Source organism: Berghia stephanieae, chromosome 3 (genome assembly GCF_034508935.2).
Source record: "Berghia stephanieae isolate SIO BIC M18660-M18661 chromosome 3, UCSD_Bste_1.3, whole genome shotgun sequence".
NCBI lineage: Eukaryota > Metazoa > Mollusca > Gastropoda > Nudibranchia > Aeolidiidae > Berghia > Berghia stephanieae.
In genome coordinates, this window is record NC_088362.1 from 35,214,279 (window position 1) to 35,230,282 (window position 16,004).

Below are 16,004 nucleotides of genomic sequence, written 5' to 3' on the forward strand. Positions count from 1 at the left end.
TGGTGTTAAGGGTCAAGGTTCAGTTATTCGGTTTCGCCGAATATGTTCATATTTCGAACACCCTTGTCTTTTCTATGAATCTGTCGGGTTATAATGATATAGTGATCTCCCTGTCCATGATGGGTGGGGGGTCAATTACCCCCTAAGGACAAGTGCGTTATTTAAAAGGCCTACGTAGAGAGCATAGTCTGACACAATTTGGCTGACATATCATACATTCAAATGGTTGCAAATGCAAATTATTATAAAACCTAACATCTGTAGAGAACAATAAATGCACCGTTTCTTTCAAGATCCCAGGCCTAGGCTGAACTATTGAAGAGAAAAATGATATGTAAATGATATGGAGTCCAAACGATGTAGTATAGAGAGATAAAGAGATAGTTTAATCAGGATGTTGACCCATTCAGAGTCTACCAAGAGGGGTGTGATTATGACGAGTCGCGGTCGTTTTAATGAAAGAGAAAAAGGTACATACACCATAAAGGACGATTCTAATTATGCCTGCAATATTGGGTCATAGGCGCCTAAAAATAAAGCCTAAATATGTCCTAACAGCAGTCTACCCAATGTATGACCACCAAGTATCAACTCAAACAAGACAGTGAGACTGGGTTTCTCGCCAAAAGGGAGATAAATACTACATGGTTATTCATACTTATATTTAATTCAAGGACTTTACTTTGATTTTAATTCTTACTCTCAGATTTCACTCCAATATTTATTATTAAACGATATTATTTCAAAAGGCAAGACAAAATGAACATATGTATATACAAACTGGTCCTAGGGGTCTAAACTCAAAACTTTAAAACCACTGAAAATCTTCGCAATCAACATCCGAAAACCAAAAACCAAAAAATACACATGAACTTATCAAATTTATAATTAATCAGCACTATTATACCATGAACAATATATAATCATAATATCTATATAAAATTTTTAAAAATATATTTAAAATAAATAGATAAATAAATAAATTTTTAAAAATAAATAATAAAAATAATCATATTATCATCATCATGAGTATAACATTTTAAAAGAGGCATAATTAATTTTTTTTTTTAATGACTCAATTTCCCTTTACACCACAATATTATCAGACCAGCCATAAGCGTTGCTATGTAGTTGCCGCACCAAATGTTCACTCTCGGTGAGCATTTTTTGAAATATCACAAACCCGTAATTCAGACCAAAGCGGACCCTTTGAACAAAGTTGCCGATTGAGATGAGCACCTGAACTCCAGACCTGGGATTATAATATCTCGGATGGCATTTTGTTTACAAACACATTGCTTTTTGGAGTTGATCCCAGAGACAAACACACTTCGTGCTATCGATGTTGGGGTGAACGTTTCAAAGACGAAATCTCCAGTGAAATGACAGATCGAGAATATGGATCTGTAATGGTGTAAGGAGTGATGATTGGTGGCAGAAAAACTGAGCTAATACGAATCAACATAAGACTCAGCTCAGCGATGTTCTAATTATTGTCCCGTCTATTCGGAATCAGAATAATCTAGTGATGATATTTCAGTGTAACGCCCTAGCGAATAGAGGTCGACAAATATATGCTTTCCTAAACGAATTAAATTGTGCAATAACTTTTTTCTTAAGTAAAGAAGATTTCTCATCTTTAAATTATTATGTCTGATTGAATAACAACAATTTCAACAAGTATGTATACTTATGTATGATTATTATCGTTGTTGCATTCGTTATTATTTTTGTCATTAATATTTCATTGTACTATGAACTTTGTACATTTATGATACATTCGATCATGACCAATTTTCAATTACCAATATTCTATAATAGTATTTTTTGATTTTACATTGCCGTATTGATACATTTTCCGTGATATTCAAAGTTGTGTAAAACTGTCTGTGAATGATACAATGCAAGCTATATGAGATTCTGTGATTATAAACTATTGTATTAGGCATTTAAAGGATAATTCCTATATTAAGCCTTTAGTAAGATAATAAGATAAAGTCGTCACTGTCCCAACAAAACCCCGCCTGAACCTGACATTATAAGTAAGAGAAACACAATAGTCAGCTTAAAATTCATATCTATTTACCCTAATTATTGGTGAACGAATTAAACTCCAGGTCTTTTTCAGGAAAGAGTCTCTCGTATCCAAAGTATTCATTGTGTCCTAAATCAAAATAATAAACTTAAAAGTGAGTAAAAGTAAATGAATAAAAAATGTTAAAAGTCGATAAAACTTCTCGAGTCACCAGGAATCAACAACGTGTTGAAGTTAAAAATTATGAATTTTTGCCAAGGGAGTTAAAAAAAAAAAGAAAGAAAAAAGAAAGGAAGCAAGAAAATACTATGCCTAGAAAGGAGTTCGAACCCCTAATTCACCCCACCCCGGTTACAGTTACGCTGTGCTAAAACAGCCGGCCACAGTGGCGGTTCTAGCCTATTTACAGTGGTTGGGCAAAGATGATCCGGTCATATATATATATATATATATATATATATATATATATATATATATATATATATATATATATATTATTTATTTATTTATTTATTTTTTTTAATTATAATTTTTTTTTCACCTTTAAAAAAATATTTCAACCACAAATAATCACATTCACAATGAAATGACAATACCAGTAGATTTTAATTATTCCAAACGTAATCAAAAAATAATCACGAAAGAGAATACAACTAAAAACTAAAGCGACGAGACATAATGCGACAACACCTTGACAATAGAAGTCCATTTCGTTCACTCGAAAAATTAAAGAGATGCTTTAATCCCTCAACGGCGAGATTAATATTTCTGTTACATTACTGGTTTTCAGTAGTATGTAGTAACATTAAAGTTTTCATCGAGAAGCAACAACAGCGATATGACTCGAGTTTCATTCAGAGCTGAAATTGCATCATTTTTACTGCTGTCTTGGTGGTTAGAATGATTGTGCCGGTGGTGGTAGTGGTTGGAATAGTGGTAGCGGTGGTGGTGGTGGTGGAGAAGGAGGAGGAAGACGAGGCGGTGAGGGAGGATGTAATTATGATAGTGGTTTTGGTGGTGCTGTTGGTTAGAATGATAGTTGTGGAGACGATTGTTGTACTTGTTGTTAATATTGTTGTTGTTGTTGTTGTTGTTGTTGTTGTTGTTGTTGTTGTTGTTAATGATGATGATGATGATGATGATGATGATGATGATGATGATGATGATGATGATGATGATGATGACAACCACGATGTCGTCGACAATGATGGTTACCACCATACGATATTACAAAGTTTATTTAATCTTAGGCTTTCGCCAATAATTCACACAATACAATTAAGACAAAAGAATGTTATCAATCTCTCCTCATGCATTCGTTATACTATCACAATAACGACCGTGTTATCTTTACTCCTTCCCAATGCTATCTATACAAGAGTGCTATGCTCCTTCCCCAACCAACCCCTAGCTTCCCGCCTCTTCGTCGCGAACTATCTTATGTATGTATTAGCTTCAGGACGGGCAAGTACGGAATCTGCCCACCCTTCCTTTAAACGTCTTTATTTCCTCTATAACTTAGAATTCAACTCTCTCCTTACTCAGAAGAGTATTTCTCGTATACTAATTCAATTGTTGAGAAAACCAAAATGGTGGTTGTATTAATATTTATTTAGTCGTGACTTTTGAATAAAATGTTTTGTTTTATTAGAGGAAATACAATAGAAAATTACATTGTTTTGCAAAATTATTTAGTCTGGCAATAAAAATACAGCGGTAATTACTTTAAGAATAATAAAAAAAAGAACTAACAAATTAATTTGTTAAAAAACAAAAACAAAAAAACAACAAAAAACAATAAGAAAACAATTTAAATAAATGAGTTTTGAGGAGTACTTAAAGAAAACGAGAAAAAAAAAGAAATAATTTAAATGGATAAACAAATATATAAAAACAACACAAATTAATACTAAATTGATATAATATTAGTAAGTTAATAAATTTAATTCAATACTGGAACCTTCCCAAAGTCATTACATCAATGGTACCAGCACAAGTAAGGCAATAAATAAGAAAAAGTTCGTTTGCCAAAAGCTCTATTCAGTGTTCACTGGTTATTAAGGTGGGCTCATTTGAATTAGCCCGACCTAGTACTAGAGAGGCCAGACAGCAAAAATCGGAGTTAGTTCACCGTCAGGCGACGTGACGATGAGATGACGATGTGGGCGGAGTGGAGTGGTTGGGGAGGGAGGGGGGGGGTTGATAAAAAGAACAGGAGCGTATCCTGGTTTATGCATTACGGGGTGCATGGTCATTCGCAATCTATCAAAAATACACACAAATTGATTTCAGTACGAAGTATCAAGTTTAAGTAGTAACTTTTGAAATTATCTAATTTAGATTAGATTATTTCGGACCTGGTAATACAGCTTATAACTTGAAAAAAACAGGCTGGTATTTGCCCACCCTGCCCATTATTACCAGCCGTCCCTGGCCGGCCACCTCGCCTTCTCGCTCTCGGTCAAACATTTTCTTCCGGTGTACTACACAGCTGTTCCTTATTATTCGTATCCATTTTGATCACTTGATTGGTTTCCACTGTACCTCTTGTAACACGTGAACTGTGTCTACGAGTTGCGAGTCTATACTAGTGCTGGGTCGAGTTTGAAACGATCAAATCGAGCGGGTTTTCGATCGAGTCCTCTAAAATCGAGTCGGTTTCGGGCGGGTTTCGAGTCAGTGACGTCATCGAGCAGTGATTCGTTTGAAAAAAAAAAAAAAACACGAGTAACTCGTTTGCCACAGGAAACTTCACATACCCCTCCCTCTCTTATGTCTGTGGCTGGCTTGACTGCAGCTGGTTATGATGGGGGCTGCCAGATGGCCAAGTTCAAAATTGGTTACTAAGAAACGCTTTTCTATTATTATTCATTTTAAAAAAAATCTTTTATTTAAAAAAAATGAAAAGATAAGTTTATCCAACTGTAGTCGATTGTTTTGTTAATCAAAACAAATGAGTTTTTCAAGGGAGTCAGAATGCTTGTGGTGTTTGGCTATTTGGGGTCTATTTGACTACTTGGGCAAGAAGAAATCTGGCTGTCTGGCAGCCTTGATTATGATCGTTCGTCGCATCACACACACATACACACACACACACACACACACACACACACACACACACACACACACACGCCATCAAACAGTTGTTGATAGTGAAGGGTTGAGACCCCCCCCCCCCCCTCCCACCACCATCATCCCGCTGTCACCTTAACATTTCATATTTATGTCGCGCCAAAAGTTGTCGGCCGCCCCCACCTCCCATAATTTGTCACTGGTCGTCATCGCCTCTTGTGTTTGCGGGAAAGGTCGTGCCTTTCATTTCATTATTTGAAAAATAAATGAACAAGGATGGTGTGTTTTTATTAGGTAGGTAGATAATAATAATATTTAGCAGGTTCCACACCCAGACACCCACGGATTGCCCGGACACGATGATAACGATGCCGACGACAATGGATGACGATGATGATGATGATGATGATGATTCTCGTGTTTCTGTTTAAAAAATGAAATACTTTAGCAGGTTCCACCCCCACCCCCCACACGGATAGACCGGACCCGAAGATGATGATTGTGGTTTTGCTGGCTGTTACGGCTGTGATGAGGATGATGATAATGATGATGATGATGACGATGGCGCAGATGGTGATTATTTGTTCGGTCGCTCAGTGGTACGGTGTCTCTTGTCACAAAATCAAGCCTTGTCAATGGCCGGATGAGTGACAGTGATTGTTAAAAATTGTGATCCAGACGTTAAGTCCGTGTGTCAGGCACTTGACTCAGGTGTGAATGTATTCTTATCTTATAAGCAATGACGGGTATTGTAAAGAGCTTTAATACAAAAAGACTCCAAACAGCGATCGGTACCTACTGTACGAAATGGATGTATGGTCGATATGGCGTGCCGGAGGAATAAATTAAATAAAATATTGTGAAGTTCATTGAGCATGGTAAATCCTTGGAAATGCGCTTTGAACTAATACACCTGCTAGACAACTCCGATTCCAATATAAACGACTGATTAATATTCCCATATATAAACTATAGTTAGCTGAAAATCTTTCTTTGTCGGGACTCCAAAAGTATGGAACGAATTAGACAAAGAAATCAAAGGGTCTTTTAGGAGCACTGATTGATTTTAGATTGATTATTACATTGAAATGTGTTGATATTTATTTTATCCTTATTATTAGGGTGGTGGTGGTGGTGGTGGTGATGATGATGATCCCGCTGATATGATGGTGATGATAAATAAATTAAACATAATTCCCTTTATTCATCCCATAGGGGAGATTCGTCTTTCGGGTCTATTCTAAGGGAAGACTGGAATAACCCAAGCGATAGCCGCAGTGCAGCGCCGCAAATTTAGTTAGGGCAAGGTGACTTGCTCAAGACCACTCAGCGGCGGGTGATCGAACTCGGTACCTTTCGGGTGCCAACCAAAGACCGTACCGCTGCCCCTGATGATGATGATGATGATGGTGATGATGATGATGATGATGATGATGATGGGAACTAACAAAGAATACACAGGCATCTAAAATTGAAACATTCCATATTCAAAGCTAATGTTTTACTTTAAAAAATTGAGCTTTACAATATCCACTAAATGTGATCAAAGCGCTTTGTAAAGGGGTCCCCGGTCAACAGCAACATTTAATATGAGGACGGGACATGCCGCCTGTTAGGCGATATTACAATTTTTCAGACAAAGACAACGCTGTTAACGGCCAGGTACTCATTTTACACCTGAGTACGGTGAGAGAATGTGAGTAAAGAGCCTTGTCCAAAGACTCAACTATGCACCGAGCGCGAGGCTTGAACCCAGGACTTTCCGATCCAAAGCGGGTGTCATACCACTAGACCATTATAATGCACGAGACCCATGGTCGACTAGAGTACTACCTATAGTTACGTCATGACTAGACCACATAGCCGCACTACTGTAGGAGTGTTCATTGATAGAGGGATGCGTGTGTGTCATAGAAATAGCCTTTGTTGTGTGTGTGTGTGTGTGTGTGTGTATGTGTGGGGTGTGTGTGTGATAGTCAAACTTTAGTAGGTTTAATGAAGTCTTGTCACACACGCGTGATACACCTATACGAATTTCCCTGCCACTGCCACCCAGACACACTAACATCTGACAAGGAGTGAGGGCTGTGGAAGAACCACAGACTACCGTGTGCAAACATTGGCGATTGGTATCGGATGGCAAACTGTGATCGTTTGAATTTGAAATGATTCGAAACACTCGTTACCCCTCCGCTCGCTCGAATCCTGATCGTCTCAAGCTCGTCTCACGTGTCAAGATCGTCTCAAGCTCACAACCCGCCCGATCGTTTTACGATCGAGTGATCGTTTTACTAACTCGCTCTTCCGGCATTGAGATCGAGCACTGACTCGTGGCTTGGCGCTCGGTCGTCGATCGAGTAAAAGCGATCAAATAACCCAACACTAGAGTCTATACACAGTCAGAGCAGTCTCGCTGACGACACTCGTTCGGCGTCCGTTCGACACTCGACACTCGACAAGGCTGAGGACGGAAGGTATTTAGGACAGTGTTGGTGGCATTGAGCACTCTGACTGACCACGACTGACCTTCTGTGGAACACTGTCGTGAAAGTTAGTTCTTGGACTGTCGGTAATTTTAACAGAAGTTACAAATTACAAAAGTTACTTTCGTGGACATGGCGATTGACATAGGACTTAGACAGTTTTTCGCATTCCTGTCAAATTATCCTTTGACATTACTCGGAGCTTTTGGTTTGTACTTCGTGGTATTTTTAATTTCTGTGTTTTTCTTTGGACCAAAGAAAGGAAGAAACCCTTTCAGCAAAGACTACAGACGCCCTCATGAACCTTTTGTCCACGATTCCAAAGCAAGAGATGCTGTTATCAAACAAAGTAAGAATGATCCGATCTTTTAAACTTTTAATTTTAATAAGATTAAATTAAATGTGTCCAAAGTCCACGACAAAGATCCAAGTCCAAGACCAGCCACAAATAACAACTCAATATTTACTCTCAGTATTGGACGGATTTAAAATTTAAGTTTCATTCAACTCAATAAATGACTTGGGTGTGATTGTGAGACTTCGGTTTTACGAAGAGAATGACAAATTTCACGTTTCTACTAATGTGTCTAGACTCGACTCTATCAAGAGAATATTCTAGGGTAGAGGCTAGGGAGACCAAGATTTTGGTCTCCCTAGCCCTAGCCAAATTGGTCGATTTTGGCTAGGGAGACCAAGATCTTGGCCCCCGGCGTAAAACTGTATTTTCGTTTATGGAACTGTTTCTTTATGTAGTTAAAGAGGCGAGTTTATACTTCTGTTTATTCATTGCTTGCCTGTTTGTTTTTATTGGTGTTCTTCCTTTTTTTTTGGGCTTGGGGGGGGGGGGGGGTGTGTGGTGGGGGGGGGGGGGGGTTGGTTATTTTTTAGGTAATAATCCTGCGCCCCCTCCCCACCCACACAAAACAAATGTCAGAGAAGAGATTGCAAGTTATCGGCCGGTCGCCCACACAGAATTTAACTTTTATTTTTTAACAATATTTTTAGATTTTTGATAGGAAAACACGATTTTGGTCTTCAGACTCAAAACCATGGAACTGTTTCTTGTACTTGTACTGTTATGATGTTGATGGGGAGGGCAGTTTTTGTTGTTTTTTGTTTGTTTTTTTGAGAGAGAGAGAGACAGAGAGAGAGGGAGAGAGAGAGAGAGAGAGAGAGAGAGAGAGAGAGAGAGAGAGAGAGAGAGAGAGAGAGAGAGAGAGAGTTATCAGCTTCCCAACACAAAAGGTATTTGAATTTGAATTTTCTTTTTGTTCTTCAATTTTCTCTATGTAGTTCCAAAAATCTGGTTACTTTTCGGGGGGGTACTTACTGTTGAGTACAATGCAGTACAACGGCGAATACAAAGCTTTTGTTTGTGAAGAGTTTTATGGCGCTTGCAACACATTTAGGTTGCATCAGTGTCGGTAAAAAGTAAAAAGAAAGAAAATAGGATAGTTTTAAAAACACCATCCAAGTGTGGCGGCTTTTTCTCTTTGATCTCGTATCATGGTCTCTTGTGGGTTACCCCCCCCCCCCTGCATCATCAGTTTATAATTTTCTCTCCGTACCTAGAACAGAGCTCCGCATTCACTATTATCTAATATTAAATGACACTGGCCCTGCCCCACCTCTAACGCATGGTAGGATGAGGCCTGAGGTGGTCTCCACTCTATCGTCGTCTCTGTTTCTTGTGAGCTGACACAAGGGGGGGGGGGGTATGATAATAATGTTAGCTACAAGGCCTAAAAACAAACAAACCAATATATAAAAAAATAAAGAAATAAAAAAAAACCCAAAAAACAACCAATCCACAACATGAAGGAACATTTCTATAAATGAATACACCTTTAACCTAGCAAAAATCTAAAAAATATTGTTAAAAAAAAATTAATTAAATTTTGTGTGGGCGACCGGCCGATAACTTGCAATCTCTTTTCTGACATATTTTGGCGTGATTATAAAGAGCCACTCTCTTCCCCCCCCCCCCCCCCCCCCCCTTAAATAATAAAAGCAAAAACAGCAACAACAAAAACAGGCAAGCAATAAATAAATAGAAGAAAAAACTTGCCTTTTCAACATAAAAAAAACCAGTTCTATAAACGAAAATAAAAGGAGGCTGGGCCACACATTAAACCATGTGCTGACTCCCTCTTTAATGTGCCCTCCCCCCATCTCCACCTCCTTTTGTACAAACTACATGTGTTTGGATTTGAACCATGGATGATTTTCTTATCATGATGAAATTAGGAAATTATCCACTAAACGTGCTCAAACTCAAAGGGCTTTACAAGGGATCCCTAGTCAACAGCAACATTTAACATCTAGGATGAGACATGATGCATGTTAGGCGATATTACAATCTTTTTTTCGGCAGGAATATCACTGTAGTAAACGACCGATTTGACACCTGAATGCGGTGAGAGAATGTGAGTAGAGAGCCTTTTCAAAGGATTTAACTAATCCCCGTTTAGAGTGGGATTTGACCCCAGGACCGTCCAACGTGAAGGAGAGTGTCATACCACAAGACCACATATCCACACTGCAAGACCTCATAGCTGTCCTCACATCTAGTACCAAACTATTATGATGAAAGGGTTTCCACATATTGCCAATTCACATTCATGTCAAGCCAAACTATCTCTCTCTCTGTCTTTCTCTCTCTGTCTCTCTCTCTCTCTCTCTTTCTTTCTTTCTCTCTCTCTCTCTCTCTCTCTCTCTCTCTCTCTCTCTGTGTGTGTGTGTGTCTCCCTGTCTGTCACTCTCTCTCTTTCCTGCACCGTTTAATACATTAAAGACCTTAGCTTTCTAGGTGGAGAATGGTTTCCACTATATTGTACTCTGATAGTATCAGTGATACTTAATTTTTAAAATGTTTTTTCATTAATAAGAAAATGCAGTCGTGTGTGTGTATGTGAGTATAGGGAAAGGTGGTGCATTATAAGGTGGGTTGCATAAGTCATTGGTTTTGATATATATTATACAAAGGAAATGATTCATTTATTAAATTTGCATCTAAACTTCACTCAGTTCAAAGTGCAGGACAATTGCTCTACACACACATTTTTGTGCAGCTATGTGGTCTTGGGGTATGACACTTGCCTTTGGACATGAAGGTGTCCTTGATTGATTCCCGCCCTTAGCAACACATTGTTAAGTCCTTGAAAAAAGCCCTTTACACACATTCTCTCGCCCCACTCAGGCGTAATCGTTAACAGTTTTGTCTTTGTCAGAAAAATTATAATGTTGCCTTACAGGCGTTATTGTCTCATCCTACATGTTAAGTGTTGCTGTTGGCTAGGGATCCCCTGTAAAGGGCTTTGAGCACAAAAGTGGATATTGCCCTATATAAATGCACACATTTTTTTGTTTGTTTTAAAAAACAGACATGTCGATACATCTTACAGATAGAACCATGTCTTGTAATCACCTAAAACCTGGCTTTTGAAATACTTGCAAACGAATCTAAATTCAACAAGTGGGTCTTTAGTGTGGCTCAGTTGCTCAAGCAATATTAAACATGCTCAGTGGCTGAATGGGTGACCATCCTCCTTCAGAGCCGTGAGGCCCATGGAGCCGGAATTTATCTCAGTTTCTATAGCGTGAAACGGACAATAGCAATTTCTTCCTTTGGATAGGACGCTTGTCGATCATAAAGTACTTTCTTCCAGATTTAACAGACCCAACTATCCAGTCATTGTTGTCTAGACAAGGGGTTTTCAAAAATCTCAGACTTTACTTGGGATCAATCTCAGTCCCTTTGCATGTGAAGCAAGTGCTCTACCAACTGAGCTATCAGCTATTGGTGACTGTGCCATGGATTATTCTGGTCACAACGTTGTTTTCTTGGGTAAGGCACTTTACACACACATTAACCCACTTGATTCAGGTGTGAATGAATACATGGATATAGGCAATGGCTGATATACACTGTGAGAATGTTTGGACTTGTACATAAAGAATGTCTAACAGGCAACTGGTATTGTATGAAATAGAAATATGGGGTCCACCTGGCCTGGTTAGAGAATACATGAAACGTAAAGTGCATTGAGTATGGTAAATCTGTGGAAATGCGCTATATCATTGTTCATAATTATTTATTTTATTATTTAGTTTGTACAGCAATCTAAATCACACCTCATACATGGAGATTATACAATGGACTCTGTTCTGTTACAGTAAACTGCCATATTCTGGAAAAACACTTATGTAAGAATTTGGCCAGAAAACTTGTTCTTCAAATACAGGTCGATTTGAATGACCCTCATCTTGGCAAAAATTCTCAAACCTGGGTCCTCACAAGGTCTTTCTTATTAAAGTCAAAAGGTTTGAGAGTTTTTGCCAAGATGAGGGTCATTTAACAAATCGATCGATATTTGAAGAGAAACAGGGTTTTCCGGCCAAATTTAAAATTCATGTCTGTCAAGAGTAAGGCAGTTTACTGCTTAAATTACATTAAATAGTTGCTTGATTATCAATCAATCCTGTGCAGAGGCATGGATATCAGCCTTGAGATATTAGTGATATCAACACTCAGCCTATCTTGTGATATGGTGGGTTAGCTAAAGATTTATATAAATCTATAAATAAAAATAAAATGCGTGTGTAGTTATGATTGTTGACTCCGAACCACTCAGTAATAATAGTAATAATAATATTATAATAATGATTATATAATAATAATAATAATAATAATAATAATAATAATAATAATAATAATAATAATAATAATATAATAATATATAATAATAGTATAATAATAATAATAATAATAATGATAATAATAATAATAGTAATAATAATAGTATTAATAATAATAATAATGATGATAATAGTAATAATGATGATAATAGTAATAATGATGATAATAATAATAATACTTTAATACTTTATTATTTGTGTACGTCTTTGGGTTAAAATAAAGATATTAATAAATCATGTTGGTAACAGAAAGCATGCAAGTGGACGTAAAATACTATTAATTGACAGATACCAGAATAAATAGATAAAATGAATAAACATATAAATAAATAAATGCATTAAATAACTTGTTGATTAATATACAGTTATGAATTTCCATTGCCTTCCACCTTGGGTCATCTCTGTGATGTTTCCAGGGTGATAAGGAAGTTAGCTCAGTTGGTCGTATCATCGAATCTCATGCAAAGAGATAGAGATCAGTCCCTGATGTAGTAGAGAATTTATTCTGACCCCTGTCCACCCAGACGTGATTTGGTAGCTGGGTCTGATAGATATGGTGGAAAGTATTTTGCAAAAGACTAGTGTCCCATCCAAAGGGTAGCAAACTTTTGTCTGTTTGACACAGTGGAAAGCAGGATAAATTCCTACTCCATGGGCTTAATGGCTTTGAAAGATTACTTTTTTAGGGATATTTATTCAATTTTTGAGGTGTGTTTTTTGTTCAAGTTGAACTTAAAAAGTGTTGTGACTAATCTTCTAGATTTTGAAATTGTTGTCCCCTTGTATATGACTCAGGTGTAAAATGAGTACCTGGCCGTCAAGAGCGTTGTCTCTGTCGGGGAAAAAAATGTAAGATCGCCTAACAGGTGTCATGTTTTGTTCGACATGTTACATGTTGCTGTTGGTCAGGGATCTCTTGTAAATCTCTTTGAGCACGTTAAGTAGATATTGCGCTATATAAATGCTCTATATGAATCACATTTGCTCACTTTATTTTTCTCTTCATCATAATTGGTTTGTTTGGACACCTCCAGCTTTTAATTTCTCAGCAAACAAAGGAAAGGACTTTGGACATGTTTTGAGAGTTGACACCCAGATCTCTGCCTGCAGTAGAAAAGTCTATACGGATAATATCGGTGTTAGCTGTGAATTAAAGTTGAGCTTTTATATAGCGCAATATTCACTTAGTGTGCTCAAAGCGCTTTACAAGGGGTCCTTGCCAACAGCAACATTTAACATTAGGACGAGACATGCCGCCTGTTAGGCGATATTACAAAAATTTTTTGGACAGAGACAACGCTGTTAACGGCCAGGTGCTCATTTTACACTTGAGTACGGTGAGAGAAAATGCGTAAAGAGCCTTCTCTAAGGACTCAACTATACGCAGAGCAAGGCTTGAACCCAGGACCTTCCGATCCGAAAGCGAGTGTCATACCACTAGACTACATATCCGCATCGATGTTTGTGTATACCAACATAGTAGGTTTTAAGATTAAGCGAGTTGGCGATTGTCTCAATCATCATCATTATCTCATATTAAAAAATTTTTTTAAAGGAGTCCTTCAGAACCATTAGGCCCATGAAGCCGGAGTTTATCTCTGTTTCTATATGGACAATAGCAATTGCTTGCTATCCTTTGGATAGGACGCTAGTCTATTGCTATGTACTTTCCACCAGATCTAACTGAACAAACTACCCAATCACTGCAGGGTGGACAGGGGGTTTAGAAAAAATCTTGACTGTACCTGGGATCCATCTTGGTCCCTTTACATGTGAAGCGAGTGCTCTACCAATTGAGCTATCAGGACCCCCATGTCTCATATAATCCAGCCATGAAACTGGCAGTTATGATAATTTTATTACTTGTTCGGCAACAGATGGCAACTTTTGACTTCTCGTGCAAGGCGGGGACCATTCCTCCTGTATCTTCTATCCCCCTTCTATATCTGTTATTAATACTTTTCCAGGGGATGAGGTGGCTGAGTTGTTAGCATAATCCCTTATGGCCAGGAAGGTCTTGGGGTCGAGTCTGCTTCAAGCATTTTTATTTTTTCTCTGCACAAGATTATTAACCTCCAATTTACTCACTTTGAACAACACAGGTGATTCTTATTGATGTCAAGACAAGAATTTTCTGACTTTGTGGAGTGTTTAATGATGTTTTGGTATTTAATGATTCAATTATATGTATTATTTGTGCGACTATGTGGTCTAGTGATATGACACTCAACTTCGGACCAGAGGGTTAGAGCCCCACTGTGAGCGGGACATTGTTGAGTCCTTGGAAAAGACTCTTTTCTCACATTCTCTCACTGTACTCAGGTCTAAAATGATTACCTGGCTGTTAACAGCATTGTCTCTGTCCGAAAAAATTGCATGGGGTGCAATATTTCCAGCTTAATCTGGATTTCTGGCTTTTTGGAATCAATTTTATTTCCGGCATTTAGATCACCTCATCATAATACCATTTTCAGGCAATGTCACGTTTCAAAATAAGTTTCAAGCTTTTTTTAATTTATTAGAATCAGATTTCAGGCTTTTTTGGCCTAACCAACTTACACCCATAAAATTGTAATATCGCCTAAGAGACATCATGTCTCGTCCTACATGTTAAGCGTTGCTGTTGGCTGGGACCCCCTTTAAAGCACTTTTAGCAAGCTTAGTAGATATTGCGCCATATAAATACTCTTTTTATTTTATTTTATTTTATTTATTTATTAAAAAATTTTTTTCCATCACCAGAATTCAAACCTGGGAAAGTTCCGGATGACTTGGATGCCATCATCATCGGTAGCGGCGTCGGTGGTCTAACGGCTGGAGTACTCCTGTCCAGGGCAGGCAAAAGAGTGTTGGTACTGGAGCAACATGACCAAGCTGGTGGATGCTGCCACTCGTTTGTGGAGAAGGGATTTGAATTTGACACAGGTGCAGTGCCGGAAGTCTTTTTGTTTTCTTTATTTTATTATTATTTGTATCATCATCATTATTATTATTATTATTATTATTAATATTATTATTATTATTATTATTATTATTATTATTATTATTATTATTATTATTATTATTACATCTGTAATCTGACATGTTGATTTTTAAAATCTATCCTGAAGGTATTCATTACATTGGAAATATGCATGATGGTTCTGTGGATCGAGTCCTTCTTGATTCCATGACCTGTGGACAGCTTCGCTGGGCCAAAATGGATGATGCATTTGATATGGTGGGTTGTGGGTCTAAAGTCCAGGGCTGTTTTCCTTATTGTTGTACTCTATTATTGTTATTATTATTATTATTATTATTATTATTATTATTATTATTATTATTATTATTATTATTATTATTATTATTATTATCATTGTATTATTATAATTATTATTATTAAACATTTTTATTATTGTTGTTGTTATTCTTCTTCTTCTTCTTCTTCTTCTTCTTCTTCTTATTAGTATTATTAGTATTATTATTATTGTGCAGGTATGTGATCAAATGGTATGACACTCATTTTCGCGGGTGGTTGGATGGGAGCATCACCCTTGAATCATATACCTATGATGTTCGCATGGGTGTACGATCCGATAGTGATGTCGTTTCTTCTTCTCTTTACTAGCCTATCCTGCTTCTTTGGTTTGTGATTGTATTTTTGACAGGGGATATTTTTTTTCCTGTAAATCCTCTGCCTGTTTGTTCTTGGTTATTTATAATTTAGCTTATGATAT

The 16,004-nt window shown here is 37.4% G+C and overlaps 1 protein-coding gene across 1 annotated transcript in view; it reads left to right on the forward strand.

Moving 5' to 3' along the window:
* Positions 1–7,522: 7,522 nt before the first annotated feature.
* LOC144967633 (all-trans-retinol 13,14-reductase-like) overlaps positions 7,523–16,004 on the forward strand; it is a 36,670-nt gene continuing 28,188 nt past the window's right edge. The window contains exons 1-3 of the mRNA XM_078905146.1: positions 7,523–7,939; positions 15,031–15,213; positions 15,399–15,508. Coding sequence (XP_078761272.1) covers positions 7,723–7,939; positions 15,031–15,213; positions 15,399–15,508 — 510 coding nt within the window. The 5' untranslated portion in view covers positions 7,523–7,722. The remainder of the gene's footprint in view (positions 7,940–15,030; positions 15,214–15,398; positions 15,509–16,004) is intronic.